Source organism: Vulpes lagopus, chromosome 1 (assembly GCF_018345385.1).
Source record: "Vulpes lagopus strain Blue_001 chromosome 1, ASM1834538v1, whole genome shotgun sequence".
Classification (NCBI taxonomy): domain Eukaryota; kingdom Metazoa; phylum Chordata; class Mammalia; order Carnivora; family Canidae; genus Vulpes; species Vulpes lagopus.
This window is the reverse complement of record NC_054824.1, coordinates 5,287,598-5,306,368: the sequence shown is the minus strand read 5'-3', so window position 1 is coordinate 5,306,368 and position 18,771 is coordinate 5,287,598. Positions and strand designations below refer to the sequence as shown.

The 18,771-nt window shown below is 44.4% G+C and overlaps 1 protein-coding gene across 1 annotated transcript in view; it reads left to right on the top strand.

Annotated features, from left to right (window-relative positions):
* The first annotated feature begins 3,794 nt into the window (after nucleotides 1-3,794).
* The window catches only part of SLC16A10 (solute carrier family 16 member 10), a 124,904-nt gene continuing 109,927 nt past the window's right edge, over nucleotides 3,795-18,771 (top strand). Inside the window, exon 1 of the mRNA XM_041723050.1 lies at nucleotides 3,795-4,268. Coding sequence (XP_041578984.1) covers nucleotides 3,932-4,268 — 337 coding nt within the window. The 5' untranslated portion in view covers nucleotides 3,795-3,931. The remainder of the gene's footprint in view (nucleotides 4,269-18,771) is intronic.

Below are 18,771 nucleotides of genomic sequence, written 5' to 3'. Positions count from 1 at the left end.
ACCCTAGGTCTTGTTACCATCTGTCACCATACAGCTATTATAATATTATTGACTATATTCCCTATGCTGTACATTACATCCTTATGGGTATAACTGGAAGTTTGCACCTCTTTATCCCCCTTTATCCCCCTTCACCTATTTAACCCATTCTCCAGCTCCCAACTGCTCCCCACTCTGGTAATTAACAGTATGATTCTCCTGTCTATGAGTGTTTCTGTTTTGTCTGTTTGTTTGTTTTTTTTTAGTTTCCACAGATAAATGAAATAATACAGTATTTTATTCCTCTGTATGACTTATTTCACTTAGCATAATACTCTCTAGGTCCATCTATGTGGTTGCAGATTGCAAGATTCATTCTTTTTCATGGTTGAGTAATATTCCATCATATACTTTATGTATATAATATTCCATTATATACTATACACACACACACATGCGCACACATATGGCATCTTAGTAATCCGATCGTCTACTGATGGACGCTTAGGTTGCTTCCATATCTTGGCTATTGTAAATAATGCTGCATTACATGGGGATGCATATATATACATCTATCTCTTTGAATATTTTTGTTTTCTTTGATAAATACTTAGAAGTGGAATTGCTAGATTATATGGTGGTTCTATTTTTAATTTTTTTGAGGAACCTCCATACCATTTTCCACAGTGGCTGCAACAATTTACATTTCCACCAACAGTGCACCAAGGTTCCCTTTTCTCAACATCCTTGCCAACACCTGTTGTTTCCTGTGTTGTTGATTTTAGCCATTTTGACGGGTGTGAGATGATATCTCATTGCGGTTTTGACTTGCATTTCCTTGATTAGTGATTTTGACCATGTTTTCATGTGTCTGTTGGCCATCTGCATATCTTCATTGGAAAAATGTATATTCAAGTCCTCTGCCCATTTTTAAGTTGGGTCGTTTGGGTTTTTTTTTTTTATATTAACTTGTATAAATTCTTTATATTAGCCCCTTCATGAATATATGACTTGCAAATATCTTGCTCCACTCAGCAGGTTTGCCTTTTCATTCTGTTGATGATTTATTTTGCTGTGCAAAAGGTTTTTATTTGATGTAATTCAGTTTGTTTATTTCAGCTTTTATTGCCTTGCCTAAAGAGACTAGTCCAAAAAAATAGCTAAAACTAATGTCAACGAGCTTACTGCCTATATTTTCTTCTAAGAGTTTAATGATTTTAGGTCTTATATTTGAATCTTAAATCCATTCTGAACTTATTTTTGTATATGGTGTAAGATAGTGGCCCAGTTTTATTCTTTTGTATGTAACCGTTCGGTTTTCCTAACACCATTTATTAAAGATATTGTCTTTTCCCTACTGAATATTTTAGATTCATAGAAAAATTGCAAAGATAATAGAGTTCCCATACCTCTTCACCCAGTTTCTCCTATTATTAACATCTTAATTTCTATTCCACATTTGTTACAATTAATGAGCCCATATTAATAATTTGTTTTATTTTATTCAGATATCCTTAGTTTTACCTACTAACCTTTTTCTGTTCTGGGATCCTGTCTAGGATGCCCCATTTCATTTAGTTGTCACACTGCCTTCATTTTCTCTTGGATTTGACAGTTTCTGAGACATTCCTTGTTTTTGATGACCTCAACAGTATTAAGTAGTACTGGTCTGGCATTTTGTAGAATGTCCCTCAATTGGGATTTGTCTAATTTTTTAAAAAATATTTTATTTATTTATTTGAGAGAGAGGATGTGTGAGCAAGAGCAGTGGGAGGGGCATAGGGAGAGGGAGAAGCAGACTTCCTGCTGAGCTCAGAGTCTGACAGGGGCCCTGGTGGAGCTCCATCCCAGGACCCCAAGATCATGACCTGAGCCCAAGTCAGACTCTTAACCAACTAAGCCACCTAGGAGTCCCTAATTAATTTCTTTTTTTTTTAAGAGAGAATGAGCTTGTGCCTGCATGAACAGGGGTAGGGCAGAGAGAGAATCTTAAGCAGGCTGTACACCCAGCACAGAACCTGATCAGGGGCTCAATATCACAACTTTGAGATCCTAATCTGAGCTGAAATCAAGAGTCTGAGGCTTAACCGACTGAGCCACCCAGGTGCCCCTAATTCTTTTTTTTTTTTTTTAATGATTAGACTGGGATTATAGGTTTTGAGAGGAAGACTTAATATACTTAATCATTTACTTATATCACTATTGACTCATGGATATTTATTTTATATTTTGTGTTATAAACCATACCTTTTTTTTAAATGATGTGTTTTCTTTGCTAAATAAAATGTTGTGGATAATAACTTTCAAAGTCGCTGGAGGTAAACAACATAACTTCTAGAGATGATGTAGAATGTATTTAATCAACCAGCCACTGATACATATCTTTGCTTCCCCTTTTCCCCTTATTTCCAACAATGCTGGATTAACATCCTTGTGCACTTGTATGACTAGTCTAGGTCTATGACTCTGACTCTTTTTTTTTTTTTTTAAGATTTATTTATTTATTTATTTATTTATTTATTCATGAGAGAGACAGAGAGAGGCAGAGACACAGGTAGAGGGAGAAGCAGGCTCTGCAGGGAGCCCCATGTGGGACATCATCGGGGGAACTCTGGGATCATGACCTGAGCTGAAGGCAGACACCCAACCGCTGAGCCACCTAGGCATCCCTTGGTCTATGATTCCTACCCCTCCCTCAGACACATTATATCTGCGCTATGTCCCCTGTTCTCCAAGCACGCCCTGCTTTCCACAGCTTAGGTGATTTTCTCTACCTAGAACACTCTTCCTCTATCCTTGCCCACTCAAGTTCCCTGTTTGATTCAGGGCTGAGCTCTGCGGTGACTTGCGACAGCTCTTCTGTAGTGTTTTGAAGAGAATCGTATGGCTCCATCCCACTTGTCTTTGTTGTGCATGTATAACATTCATCCTCTGAGCCTCCTATCCTATCCCAGGATTTTCTCCCACTAGTTTACTAAGGGGTAGAGGAAGAAATACGACCAATCACACTCATCTATGTGCCCCACCGTAGTAGTGGGCACATAAAATAACTAGTATATTTTGACTTTGAGGTGAAGAATCTAACTGAGCAATTAAGAAGTGTGCTCAAGATTGCATGGCTCTTCTTCCTCCCTTTCACATACATTGCTGCTCCACGCTTCAGGGAGGCAGACTTTACGTGCGGGGTTTTGTCTAAAGTGCAAACACCTGTGCTGTCGTGCAAAAGTACTTTTCCAGCTGTGTTGCCAAAAATGTCACTTGAAAGCTTAGGTATTACATAGGTCCGCCCCTTGCCGCATGGGCGTCTTTAATGCGCCAGGTACTGATAGGGAATCGGGTATGCAAGCAGGAGAGATGAAGGAAGTCGTCTTCTTTCTTTTAAGTAAGCAGGTGGCATTGCGGAGCCTGCATATTGTAATTAGTGGTAGGAGGTGACTGCCGAAGAGCAAAACAAAAAAACAAAGAGGCAGCTGTCCGCGAGCTGAGGCTGCAGGGGGCCGCGTCCTGCGGCGTGGGGGCGCAGCCAGGCTGCACCGCGAGGGCCCGGCCCCTTCCGTGAGCCCCGGGAGGCCCGGGGACCCCACCTCGCGGCCCCGCGGGGAGCAGGACGCGGCCCTGCCGCAGGCGCGCGCTCGGCCGCCCCCCGCGGGCACCTGGGGCCCGGCGGCTCCCCGCGGCTGGCCCCGCCCCCGCCGCCCCGAAGCCCAATCAGGGGAGAGTGTGGGGCGCGTCCCGCCCCGGCCACGCCCCCGGGCCCGGGCTGGGGGCGTCCTTAAGAGGCGGCCCGCGGGCCGAGCCGCAGTGGCGGGTGCGGGGCTGCGGACCGAGGCCTCGTCGCGAGCTCCGAGGTGCCCCCCGCCGCCGCCGCCGCCGCCGCCGCCCCGGCCTCCCCGGCCTCCCCGGGAACTCGCCGCCGCCGCGCTCCCCCGGCGCCCGGGGTCCGCCCGGGGCCATGGTGCCCTTCCCCGAGGAGCCCGCCGCCGCGCGGGGCACGAGCGAGGCGCAGCCGCCGGGCCCCGCCACCCCGGGGGGCGCCGCTCCGCTGCCCTGCCCGGGACCCGCGGACCGCCCCGAGGCGGCGGGGGAGAGGGCGGACGTGGAGCTGGCGGGGCCGGCGGGCGCGGAGCCCCCGCAGCCTCCCGAGGGCGGCTGGGGCTGGCTGGTGATGCTGGCCGCCATGTGGTGCAACGGGTCGGTGTTCGGCATCCAGAACGCCTGCGGGGTGCTCTTCGTGGCCATGCTCAAGACCTTCGTGACCAAGGACGACGACAAGGTGGTCTTCAAGACAGGTGAGCGGGAGCCCGCCGCGCCCGCCGGGAGCCGGGGAGGGCGGGCGCGGGGCCTCGGCGCGCATCCCGGGGGCGGGGCGGGGCGGGGCGGGGCTGTGCCCCTCGGAGGGTCCCGGGGGCGGGGGGGAGGGGGTGCTGTGCCCCTCGGAGGGTCCCGGGGCGGGGGGAGGGGGTGCTGTGCCCCTCGGAGGGTCCCCGCGTGCAGGGGGCGGGGGCGGGTTGTGCCCCTCGGAGGGTCCCGGGGGCGGGGGGGAGGGGGTGCTGTGCCCCTCGGAGGGTCCCCGCGTGCAGGGGGCGGGGGCGGGTTGTGCCCCTCGGAGGGTCCCGGGGGGCGGGGGCGGGGGCGCGGGCTGTGCCCCTCGGAGGGTCCCGGGGCGGGGGGGGAGGGGGTGCTGTGCCCCTCGGAGGGTCCCCGCGTGCAGGGGGCGGGGGCGGGTTGTGCCCCTCGGAGGGTCCCGGGGGCGGGGGGGAGGGGGTGCTGTGCCCCTCGGAGGGTCCCCGCGTGCAGGGGGCGGGGGCGGGTTGTGCCCCTCGGAGGGTCCCGGGGGGCGGGGGCGGGGGCGGGTTGTGCCCCTCGGAGGGTCCCCGCGTGCAGGGGGCGGGGGCGGGTTGTGCCCCTCGGAGGGTCCCGGGGGCGGGGGGGAGGGGGTGCTGTGCCCCTCGGAGGGTCCCCGCGTGCAGGGGGCGGGGGCGGGTTGTGCCCCTCGGAGGGTCCCGGGGGGCGGGGGCGGGGGCGCGGGCTGTGCCCCTCGGAGGGTCCCCGCGTGCAGGGTGCGGGCTGTGCCCTCGGAGGATCGCGAGGGGCGGGGGCAGGTTGTGCCCCTCGGAGGGTCCCCGCGTGCAAGGGTCCCTGTGTGCAAGGGGCGCGGGCTGTGCCCCTCGGAGGGTCCCCGCGGGGTCCCGGTGCAGAGGAGCCTGCCGCCCGGGGCCCCCGCTGTGCCCGGTCCCCCTGCCCGGTCCCCCTCCCCCCCCGCTGTGCCGGGTCCCCCCTCCCCCCACCCCCACCCCCACCCCCACCCCCACCCCCGCTGTGCCCGGTGCCCGCGGAGCCCGCCGTGGGCTGGGCGAGTGCGGGCGCAAGCCGCGGCCCCAGCCGCCCAGACTCCGAGGAGCGCTCAGGGGCCGCCGTCTACACCCTCCTCCCGATTTTTGCAGACGAACGCGACCTTCCGGACCCTGCGGCCTCGGGCTGTGCCTTTTGCGGGCTCGACGTGGCCGCGGCGGTTGGGGCTGGCGAGGGGCGCGGGCGCGGGCGCGGGCGGAGGGAGTGGGGCCGGCCACGGGGCACATCCACTCCAAGGTCAGGGGAGCTGCCAGGGGAACCCGCAGGAGCCTCGGTTTCGTGTTTGTCGTTGCGGTGGGGGGCAGCTCTGTGTGCTAAGTATAGAAACCTAGGAGGCAGCCAGGTGGGGCCGGGGAGGAGGAAGGTGAGGGGCTCCCCTTTCCTGTCGTGTTCTTTGTCATATTTGGCGATATACTAGCCTAGATGAAAAAGTGCAGATTCAACCTTTTTTTTTTTTCCTCCTGTAGAGAGTTCTTATGTGATTGATCTCTTGACTGGTAGGCAAAAAACAAGCCCAAGACCTTTGGTGTAACTCTTTCTTCTACATACCTTATTTCACTTCCACCTGCGAGGCAGGTGTTACCAACCCCATTAGGGTGAGCAAACTGAATCTTGGTAAAATAGTGTCTTGGTGAGTGGCAAAATGGACATAGAACACACATCTTCGGACTTAAGGGGCTAAGTGATTTCCATTACTAAATAAGGCTCCACCCTGCCATTTGGGAAACTTTATATGATTAATAGTCTTTTTTTTTTTTTTAAACCTTAATTTCCTATTTTTAGAAGGACTATTCCTTAGGTCTTTAGTGTGCATACAAGGAATATGCAAGACTGTTCTAACAAATTCAAATTCTTCTGCCTCTAAGGCAGAGGTCGGGTTGGGAGTTTTAAAGCCTTATATAAATAGTATTACATGATCCTTCTGCAGCTTGCTTTTCTTCTACCCCATGTTGTTTGCAGTTTATCCACATAATACCTCATTTTGAGCTTGGTAGCCTAAATTCTTTACATTTTTACTCAGGTTTTCCATTGTGTGAATGTATTAAGCTTTACTACTGCATTCTCCCTTTAATAACCATTTAGATTACTTCCAGACTTAATATATAAACAATGCTGCAGTGAATGTTCTTGTACATTGTCTCTTTGCACATGTGATAATATACCATATTTAACCTGGAATTTCTGTTCCTTAAATAGCTCTTGAACCACTGTTACACAGGTCACAGTGTTGAACGTGTAACGTCCTGTATTTATTTGTAATGGAAGACAACTGAGGTAAACTTTGGATCATAAAGCAGGATTGATACGCATATATGATATTGTTCAAAAATCGTTTTTTTAAAATCTGAGCATCAGGTATCTGGTAGTAAAAAGCTCAAAGAGGCAGAACTGACAGCATGTCAAGACTGGTTGCTTCAGCATTTAGCCTATTCTTGCCTGGGATTACAAATTTTTAATGCAGTTAAAACAACAAGACAACTGTCTTTTGTTTACCCCTGTTTTTGCAAACTCCGGTGAGTAGGTCGTTTGTTATCTGTGGGTTTTTTCTTCTTTCATTTTATGAGAGAGAGAGAGAGAGAGAGAGAGAGAGAGTGTGTGTGTGTGTGTGAATGAGCATCTGCTGGGGAAAGACAATTTTGCCAGGGATGGGAGTTTTACAGTGTTGAAGCCTCTGCCTACCTTCCTTCCATCCCCAGAGTTCCTGTTGGCTGCAATGTCCCAGCCACCTGAGGGTGAAGGAGGGGACAGAGACCTGCCCTCTTGAACTTTTTTGAAGCTCTGTATTTTCACTTTTGGTGAATATCCTTCTCCATTTACTCAGTTAAATCCTTCCACAACTTTCAGTCGTGTTTGCATATGCGCGGGTGTATGTTGTATAAATAGTTATATGGGTCCGCCAGTTAAATACTGAAGATCTTTGTGCTTGTCTGCACGACTGCTGTGTTAAGGTTGTGGCCTTGCACAAAGGTGCCCACCTCAGGGTAAGTGGTGACTGAAACCCACCTGTGCTCTGGGTGCCTGCTTATGCGGGAATAACAGCAGCTAGATGGAACAGTGACCTTTCTTGGATGCTATGCTATGCAGAGCTGATAGCTGATAAATTTTAAGGTCTAAGGAAGAAAAAAATATATATAACCTCATCTGTGGGGAAAAAAATGTAACAGGATTGTCTTTAAGCCAGTTAATACTGAGACTCACACCCCCAACCCCCCCCCCCCCCCCCACACACACACACGGGTGTTTCATAAAGTCCATCCTCCACAACAGGCACTGAGGTATTTGAGAATACCTGAAGGTTTCTTGTTCAGGCTTTTTCCTTTTGATATTCAGTTGCTGAGTCATCTGGATTAAACATATGCAAGCTTCAAGTACAATGCCAAAAAATATCTGAATTGTTTATGGCTTTTATCTTTCAAAGTTTTGGTCCATTTTCTATTACCTTATGTATGACTGATAATCCCAGCACTAAGGAGCACTTAATTTTGTTTTCATGCTTTCATTGGCGGCTTTCTAGTGATGAGCCCAAGATACGTAGGCAAATAGTGGTGGAATGTGAATCTAGGTTTCTTTTTCTTTTTCTTTTTTTTTTAATTTTTGTTTATTTATTTATGATAGTCACACAGGGAGAGAAAGAGAGGCAAAGACATAGGCAGAGGGAGAAGCAGGCTCCAGGCACCGGGAGCCCGACATGGGATTCGATCCCGGGTCTCCAGGATCGCGCCCTGGGCCAAAGGCAGGCACCAAACCGCTGCGCCACCCAGGGATCCCTGAATCTAGGTTTCTGATGGCTCACTTTTCTTCAGAACTATGTACCAGGCCCAGTGCAAAGCACTGCACTATTTAATCCTTACTGCAGCCCCATGATATGGGCTTAATTTAATATCTTTCTTTTCATATGTGGAAACTCAGTCTTATAGAGTAAGCAGTGGAGCCAGGACTCAATCACCAGGTTTATCTGACTCCAGAAACTGGGTATAATGATTGATCATTTGCATTGGCTGGATAACATTCCGCTAATCTGGCGTTCTTTATGTTGTTGATTAATTCAAGCATTGCAATTGATTACTATACCAGGAATTCTAGGGTCAGAAAATTTTCTTCTAAGTCTGAAAGATTAGGGTCTCTGTTTCTTGATCTTACTTTGCTGTCAATAAACAATTGCCAATTGTTAATGTCTCATTGAAATAGATTTTTGTAGAGGGACTGCCATGGAGAAACAAACAAGATAATTTCATATGGCATTCAGCAGAAGTCTGGGGTTTCTTTTTTTTTTAATTTTTTGTTTATGATAGTCACACACACACACACAGAGAGAGGCAGAGACATAGGCAGAGGGAGAAGCAGGCTCCATGCACTGGGAGCCCAACGTGGGATTCGATCCCGGGTCTCCAGGATCGCACCCTGGGCCAAAGGCAGGTGCCAAACCGCTGCGCCACCCGGGGATCCCAGTCTGGGGTTTCTTTTGAAGAACCATGTTCCTTCAGACTGATCCATGGTAGGATGATGTTTTCAGATAGAACTGAAAAGGAGCCTTTCTCAGGCTTTCTTCTCTTCAGGGCTATCTTAACTCTTCCTATGCAATTGATGATCTACCCAAAATTTCTCAGGAAAGGCTCTAAAGAAATTAATTCACACTAAGATACAGGTTAGTTTATACATTTTTTAAAAAAAGATTTTATTTATTCATGAGAGAGACACAGAGAGAGGGGCAGGGACATAGGCAGAGAGAGAGAAGCCAGGTTCCTGGCTCCTCCCCCATCGGGAGCCTGATGATGGTTTTGATCCCAGAATCCTGGGATCTCTACTTAAGCCAAAGACAGATGCTCAACCTCTGAGTCACCAAGGTGCCCCTACTTTATACATCTTAATTTTACTTCTTATTCATTCTACAAATGTTTACCAAGGTTTTCTGACACTCTCTGTGCTGGACACTGGAGATGGTAATTGAGAGAAGAAACAAGGTCAGCAGTTCCCAAGGATTTTTTTTGAAATTCTGTGGGATACAAATGAGTAAACAGAATATTTTCCTGAGGCATTTGCAATATATCAGGACTCAATCTTATTTTTAAAAGCTGAAATTCTAAGGGAATTCCTGTGAGTGGTGGGAGCTGGGAAAGGCAGTTTGATGGCCTCTTTCTTTATGATAATAAATTTTACTTTGTGCATTCAAGACTTTGGAAAGGGGAAGCAAGCTGAACTATGTTAGGCAATAGAATGAATGAAAAATGTTGAGTGCATCAGAGCCCTACTATGTTATCCTAGCTGCCAACTGACATAATACTCAGAGATGTACCTCACACATACTGCTGCATGAGCGTGAGCAAGCTGCACTTGAGGTTTTCTGTTAAACTTTTACCTGTTAACATGTGTACAGGTAAATTAGATGCTTTCAGGAAACCTAAAACAGTTACTACAATGAACTGGAACCTTATTTTCCCTTAGAAATCACAACTGTGTTGGATATTGGAAAAACCCATTTTTATTTATCTTTATTTTTAAAGATTTTATTTATGCATAAGAGACACACAGAGAGAGGCAGAGACCTAGGCAGCGGGAGAAGTGGGCTCCCTGCGAGGAGCCTGATATGGGACTTGATCCCCGGGCCCCAAGATCATGCCCTAGCCAAAGCTAGATGCTCAACCACTGAGCCACCCAGGTGCCCCTGGAAAGCCCATTTTTAGTTCTTTCATGGAACTGATAAAGAATCAAGCGTTCTTGTATCCTCAGATAGGGTGCTATGGACTGCGTGTCCATAGCACATTCCAGGATCTTACTAGGGTATTGGTCTAGTTACTTGCTTTCTTCCTGGAGAAAGAAATATTTTAATGGTATTTGACTTTTAAACTATATTTAAAACAAGTATATTTTCAGAATCAATATTTAGGGTAATGATATCCTTTTGGAGATACTATGTCTTTGTGGTCTAGAGGCTTGGTCAAGTACACCCTTGCTTCTTTCAGTAATTCCCAAAATGTGTTCTTTAATAGCCTTTCTTTAAAGTGGAGGTCTGTGGTTAAATAAGTTTGGGAAACACTGCACATTATCCTCCTTTCGTGGGTATTTAAAAGTACAAATCAAAGTATTAAAAATTTAGTCGTTTTCAAGAAAAGTAGATTATCAGAAAGGTCCCAAAAGGGTGGCTCTCTGGCTACAATCGTTAACGCGGCTCTGCTTCCCTGTATGAGGTAGATTGCTAGATTGCTCTTTAGACAGTTATAATCACAAAGTAGAATTTTCAATAGCATTCAGGGAACCATGTATCTTGTGACATCTCTCAGTATAGTGCTACTGGCACCTCTGAAATTTCAAGTCAGTTCATGCTCTTGAAGGTTTTTTTTTTAAAAAAGTTCTCACATTTACAGTTATGCTAGTATCTACACACTGCAGTTTTTTTGCTACACCTAAACTTATAGGAGGTTGATTATAATTCAGAATGGAACTGCTGTGCCTGCCCTTAATGCTAAGAGGGTTGGTTTGTTTTTGGTGCAGAAAGCTGCTGGGACAACTAATAATGTCTATATCCTGGGAAGGTTTATAGTAATGGTGCTTTGTTGAGCTGATTACGGTGAAGGGATGATCTGGTTCATGGTCCAGTACATCTTTTACTGTAAGAAAAATACCTGTTATTTACACTGGAAGAGAGGTTGGAAAACTAAGAACTCACTCTATGGCTGTTATGCTTGAATCTCCTTCATGCCTCCTCCATCTTAAAACATTCCACCTTATATTCCATGTAAATTCATCAGGACTGCCTGTTACAATAATTAGATCACAAAAATGGTTCCAGGATTTTGGAATAATAAATGAGTATGGGGGCACCTGGGTGGCTCAGTTGGTTAAGTGTCTGTCTTTGGCTCAGATCAGGATCCCAGGCTCCTAGGATCCGAGCCCCGTGTCTGCTCAGCGGGGAGCCTGCTTCTCCCTCTCCCTCTGCCACTTCCCCTGCTTGTGCTCTATCAAAGAAATAAATACAATCTTAAAAAAAAAAAATGAGTGTGATGTGAGCATTTTGTACTCCATTTCCAGAACGTTTCTGAATTTAGAGCAATATGGAACAGTGTGAGTAATATATAATAAATTCTGATCAAATACAATAATGAGTATTCCTGTGGTGTTTTGTCATCGAATTTTTACCAATAAAATTAGCTGCTCAAAGAATGAAATCAATAAAAAATAAAAGCATATCAGAATTACTTCAGGAGGGTTTTTTAAAAAGATTTATTTATTTATTCATGAGAGACACACAGAGAGAGGCAGAGACACAGGCAGAGAAAGAAACAGGCTCCTTGCAGGGAGCCCGATGGGGGACTCAATCCCAGATCCCGGGATGATGGGATCATGACTTGAGCTGAAGGCAGGCACCCAGCCGCTGAACCACCCAGGTGTCCCTTCAAGGAAGGGTTTTGATGTATCTTTTAGAATAAATTGTACCCTGTACTCTTGTGATTTGTGTTTTTTTTTTTTTTGTATGGATTTTTGTTTATCCGTATTGCAAATCCTCGAGGCTTCATCCCAGGCCATGTACTTGGCTTCACTTTTCCTACCTTCCTTGAGTGTCTCACACGCCCCGTGGCTTTAGCCACTGTATTGGCATTTGGGGTTGTTATTTCCAAGTTGCTTCTCTATGTTCATTAATCACATTTATTATATCTGGACAGTTCCATTTGGATACACACGTGTGTCATACCCCAAATGAATGCATTTTTTAGCCACTCCAATCTTCTACCACCAGAAACAACAGCTCACTTGCAAATAAACACATCCTTCCTTCTGAATTCTCTCAGTGCCTGACACCTCCGGTTGCTTGAGTCAAAACCTGGAATTCATCTTAATTTCTTACTTCTCCCTTTTCCCATCTTGTTAAACTAGACCAAATCCTTTTACATTTACCTCCTTAATGCCTCATAAATCCTTTCCTTTAGTGCTGTCTTGATGCATGCCTTCATTAATTTTGGCCTCAATTATTGTCATAATGCTTTAACCGATCTCCCTGTCTTCAGTTATACACTTGAGTGATTTCTCTAAAACATAGGACCTTATCATTTTTCTGTTTAAAAGACATCAGTGATACTCATTAAAACGTCAGACTCCATACAGCAAAGGCCTTCAAGTTTTGGCCCTTGCCTGACCCATTGGCCTTGCCTCTCACCTCTCTCCCTTCTTGCTCTCTGTGTTCTGGCCACGCTGAAAGCCTTGAACTTTTCCAAACTTCTGTTATCTTTTGCCTCTGTGCCTTTATGTGTGCCACTCCTCTCTAGTATGGTTGTTAATCCTTGTAAGATTCTGATGAAATGGCTGTTTTATTCCTTTTGTCCTAATCAGGAACAAAACAACGATTCTATACAACCATTGTTACATTTTTGATGCACTTGGAATGTTTGGGGGGTAGCATGAATTCAAATAAGTTATTAAGTTTAAAGTGGAAGAAGGAGGGAGTGCCTGGCTGGCTCTGTCTGTAGAGCATGTGACTCGCCAGTGGTGAGTTTGAGCCCCATGTTGGGGTTAGAGATTACTTAAAAACCAAACCAAACCAAAAAAACCTTGAAAGTGGAAGACAGAATCTAATTACATCCTATTATAATCTACCATTCTGTGAATGGCATCTTAAAGATAACCTATCTTTGTGATAATTTGTATAGTCCTTTATCATAATTAAGAGCTTTCACATACATTCGTACATATTCATACATTGTTTTTTAGAGTAGCCTTGCAATGTGCTATAACTATAGTTTAGGGTTGGGGAACATGATGCCAGTATTTACATCTATTATGTTGAATTTAAGAACATCTTTTCAGCTCAGTAAAAATTTGTTCTTATGTTAAAGTTGTCCTGAAATGTGGGGCCCTGTCTTTTTTCTCCCTTGGAACTATTTTCTATTTACCTATATATTTTCTAGAACCTTAATAGTATCTTTTCCCTAAGTTAGCAGAAATCCTGGGAAGTTGCTTTTGGAATAGAATTCTTTTTTATTTTTTATTTTTTATTTTTTTATTTTATTTATTTATTTATTTATGATAGTCACACAGAGAGAGAGAGAGGCAGAGACACAGGCAGAGGGAGAAGCAGGCTCCATGCACCGGGAGCCCGATGTGGGATTCGATCCCGCGTCTCCAGGATCACGCCCTGGGCCAAAGGCAGGCACCAAACCACTGCACCACCCAGGGATCCCTCTTTTTTATTTTTTTAAAAGACACACAGAGAGAGAGAGAGAGGCAGAGACACACGCAGAGGGAGAAGCAGGCTCCATGCAGGGAGCCTGATGTGGGACTTGACCTCGGGACTCCAGGATCACGCCCTGGGCCTACCGAAGGCAGGTGCTAGACCACTGAGCCACCCAGGGATCCCCGTGGAATAGAATTCAATTTAGAGTTATTACAACCCAGTTAGAGATCTGCTCTCATATTCAAATTAAACAAACAAACCTTAACAAAAACAAACTCCCAAACAGTACGTGAACAGTTGGCTTACCACAGCTCTGAGCACCAGCCTAGCCTGGTGCCACTAATGAACTGTGGTGTTTTTATTGGCAGTGATTCAGAATGAGCGGCTCCAGCACTCTTGGGGAGTTGTGCAAACCCCCACACAAGAGCAGTCCCTCTGAGACTTGGATGATGGAGGAAAGCAGTGCTTTCAGATGTACATGTACCAAATGTGCATGATCATACTTTCTTTGCTAAGGTATCGTCAGTAACAACTCCCTACCTTGCTTACAGGAGCTAGAGCTAAAAGAATTGAGGAAATGACATGCCTTATTTCCAAGTTGAAAGTCTTTTTTTCGTTTCACTAATTTTTAGTTATGGGGATACATATGAAATACAGATGTGAAATAATACACTTGGAGCAAAGCAGTGTTTCTGCTTAAATTAAGTCCAGAAAGGTGTATAGGTCTGAGAAGGCAGCCCAGTTTTCCTCCACTGGGAGGAGCAGATCAGAAGTTCCAGAGAGGCATATTTAGTTAGTTTTTTTTTTTTTTTTAAGACTTTATTTATTTATTTGAGAGAGAGAGCGAGAGAGTGAGGAAGCTTGAGCAGGGGAGAGGGGCAGAGGGAGAAGGAGACGCAGGCTCACGAGAGCATGGAGCCCCATGTGGGGTTTGATCTTAGGATCCTGGGATCATGACCTGACCTAGAGGCAGAAGCTTAACCAACAGGTGCCCCAAGGCATATTTGGTTTAAAAAAGCAGAGTCAAAGGTTGTTATTTTGTATTTAAAAAACAAAGGAGTCCTAATTATTTCCATAATGCAACTAAAAATAAAATGACAAAATCTTAGCTGGTGGATAAATACAGAAGCATGGCTTTAACTTCTGGATGTTAGAGTTTCTCACTTGAAAGGTAAACTACCCTTGGAGGTGTGCATCAGAGTTTGCAAGGATTATGAGACCTCTGTATTTATCAAGAGAGAACAAAGTCGGTCAGAAACATTGCTCCCCCATAAGGAAGAGAGTCAGTGACTAGAGCTTATGCATTTGTCTGTTGTTCAGCTATTAATTTATTTTTTTTGCTAAATAGTTTTTTTTTTTTTAGACTGAATCTGAAACCAATTCTGAGATGTGCTTTTTTAAAAGCAAAAAACCACTACTCATTAAATGAAGAGAGATTTCTTGACTCTTCTGAGTAGATTGGTATTCATGCCAACTCGAGTGGGTTAGTCTGGTGACTTTGTAATAGTAAAAACCTTTCATCTTGCTTAATTATCCTTTTTATTAGTTTTGACTTCATGTTCCAGTTTTCAAATGGCAGCCTCTCAAAGGATTCACATTTGTCAATAGTTGTTTAAACAACAACATTCCACAAGTTAATTGATGTTTTAGTGCAAATGGGAGCAGAGTGTTGCTATTGTTATTCTATACTAATGTAACATTCAAATTTTGGCAGCAAATTCAATACTAATGTAACACTCAACCCCAACTCCCTAGTTATCCTTGAGTGCCAGGTTTTTGGATTTCTTACTTTCTGTTGGTTTATCTGTGGCTTCTAAGTTTTTCCTGTTCAACAAATGTTACCTTTATAATAAACATATTAATATTAAACATAATTCATCACTAGCATTAGAAATATTAACTTTCATGACTATAATAGTAAACTTGCCCTAAGAATAAGTTGTTTTATAGGAATCAATGATAGATAGGTGGGGTTTTAGTTGTACGTGTTAGGTTTTGTCTCCTGCAACTCCGAGAAAAACGTTAATTATGGAATAGACTAGAAATGGAGAGCCAGGGAATACCAAACTTTAACTCTTTTACTTTAAATTTATAACAGATACATAATAAAATGTTCTTGCCTATGTATAGATGTCATTAGTACAGAGCCACAATGTCTTACCTGACACTTTTGGGGTCACATATGTTTGAGGTTCAGATGTTTTGGATTTTAAAAAGTAAATGACCTACATCTCTATTTTTAAACACCTTACAGGGGAGTCTGAGCCAGCACCCTGTAAATACACTGATATTTCGGCAGCGAAGTCTATGGGTATTCAGAGCAAGTAGACAAATTAAGACCATAAATATTTTCATCTCAGTTCAGATTATATTTTGCTTTCAAGTAAGTGCTAATACCATCTTAAAAAAAACTTAGGGTTGGGATTTCAGAATTGCTGATATGGAGTTGTAGATTTATATGTAAATATTTACTCTTGTTTTCAATTTCTCAATGAACATTCTTTTTAAGGTACATTTTTCTGTATCACCTATTACACCTACTTAAGGTTTTCAGTAAGTGTGGTTTTCTGCTGTAGTGGTCTATCCTAGGTTACTAACCAGGCCTCCTTTGCTGGATGTTTCAGTTGCAGTCAGTATTATGCAATACAAGAATCCTATCTATATGCATCTATGAACAAATTGTTGTGTGTGTGTGTGTGTGTGTGTGTGTGTGTGTGTTTTTTTCTCCCTTGGATTGCTTCCTTGGGGTATATGTCCAAAAGTGAGATTACTAGTTCAAAGAGTATGTATGAACAATTTTATAACACTTGTTACACTTTGCCAGATTGTCTTTGGAGCACATCAGCCAATTTACTGCCAGGAATATATATATATTGGCTTTCTGAAAACCCTATAAATGTTAAGTTTTATTTTTATTAATATTTGCTAATTTGATAATTGCCAATGCTATTTTTAAAAATTAATTTTCAATTATATTACATTGCTTTCAGGGCTGTGTGTTTTCCCAGTTTTAGAGCCCTTTAGAAATGCAAGATGGTCTGGCAATCATACATGATACCTGGAAATACAAGGGGACACATACCAGTAAATATGTTAGAGTAAATTTGTTACCACAGATAGGAATACAAGAAGGCCTGAGATTATCCTTGTTTTTAGATTCTCACCTGACACAACTGGCAGGTGGGGCACACCCTTGTTCCCCTGCCTCTGCTCTCAGCACAGGTGTTGATCAAGACCTTCTTTTGAGGTTAAAAGTAGAGATGGAGATTAACCATCTGGAGACTTGGCTGGAAGGACTTCCTAACTCTTCAGGATGACACCTCGTCCTTCAGAGGATCAGTCTGCCAGAGCAGCCCTTCTCATTCTATGTGCCGTTATCTTGCCCCTGCCTCCTCCCGACCTAGCCAATTTAATTGAAAATAGCTTTAATAATTTATTGGGGTATATGTGTACTTAAAATTTTTTTTGCTTTTCTTTATTTCAAAAAAAGATAGAAATCATTTATTGAGCACAAACTATGTGGTAGGGGTCATGCAAGAAATGAATAAATTTGACTTATTACATACACATGAGAGGTTATGAGAGAAGCCAAAAATGCTACCTAAATAATTCTAAGGCAAAATGCTATACATGTTAAATGCAGTATAAATAAGATAGAGGATTTTAGAGGAAGACAGAATGACTTCTGAGCCAATCAGGCAAGGCTTCATGGAGATAGCTTTTGAGTTCAGCTTTCACATATTGGTAGACTCTTCAGCAGATTTAGCAGAAAAGGTATTTCAGTATGAGGCCTAGGCAAGGGCTACGAGGCAGCCTAATAATGGATGTTTTACTGTGCTTTTTCTCTATATTTTATCTTGTTTCATCTATCCAGTAATTCTATAACTGCTATTATGATTGTCATTTTTTTTAAAGAGTTTATTTATTTATTCACGAGAGAGACAGAGAGAGGCAGAGACATAGGCAGAGGGAGAAGCAGGCTCCATGCAGGGAATCTGACATGGGACTTGATCCCGGGTCTCCAGGATCACACCCTGGGCTGAAGGCAGCGCTAAACTGCTGAGCCACCTGGGCTGCCCCATGATTGTCATGTTTTAAATAGGCAGCTGTGGCTAGTGAGCTAGTGGGGAGCCGGATTTGAACTTAAGTCTCTTGGATCAAGAACCAGGCTCTTGATATACCTGAGTACACACTGGACTTACTAAGTGAATGCAAGGTGTTTGGCTTGCCTAGAGCCAAGGATATGTGTGTAAGGAAAGTCATAGCAGATAAGACTGGAAAAGAATGGTGGAGCTGGGGAATGGAAGTTTTGAACGCTGAGTTAAGAAGTTTGGATGTGATTTAATAGGCACTGGGGAGATATTGAAGGTGCCTGAAGTAGTGCCTTAAAAAATGTGACTGGGTTGCAGAGGGAAAGAAAGAAGAGGAACCTCAATTACGGAGTAGAGAGCTGGGTGAGATTTGAGTCACAGTCAAATGGGAAGGGACAGATGTGAGACATTTTAAAGGATAGATCGAAGGAATTTTAGCAAATGGTGGGTGTAGATGGTGACATGATGGTGACATGGAAGCAGAGAAGATGCCTGCATCTGGAGTCTGCATCTTAAAACTTTTTTAACTGGGAGCCCCACATTTTCATTCTGTACTGGTGCTACAAATTGTGTAGACAGTTCTGGATGGTGCCACTGTCAGGACCAGGGGCACGAGGAAGAGGAATTGACAGGGACAGACTGACTCATATGTTAGACATTTGAGTGCAAATGCCAGCAGGACATCAGGGGATGATGGGAAGCAGATAACTGGAAATGTAGACCTGGAGCCTCAGAGGGAAGCTGAAGCCAGAGGTAGAGCTTTGGAAACAGCGGGTGTCTCTGAGAGGAACATGATGTAATAAGAGAAACCCAGAAAATCTGTCTCAAGCAGACCTGGGGGCTGCTCCTAGGTAGTTTAGTTGGTGTCCATTGAACTCATCTTATTTATAAGTAACAAAACTTCATTCCTTTAAAAAGTCTTTCTAGCATTCAGAGTTCTCTCTTTTAGATCTGCAACTTCCCAAAGGTCAGAATTGTGTTATCATTGTCTAAGTATTTCCAAAGTGTAGTCCTAAGACTTAGTTATTTTTTTTCCTGTAATTTAGCACAGTCTCTGAGGCTATTGGCATTTACTCTCTCTCATCCGTGATGTAATTCAGTCTTGTCTTATTTTCAAGATGCTCTAGACCGACAGCCTATGAGAATCGCTTAGAATAATTTTAACAAATTTATGTATTTCAGATT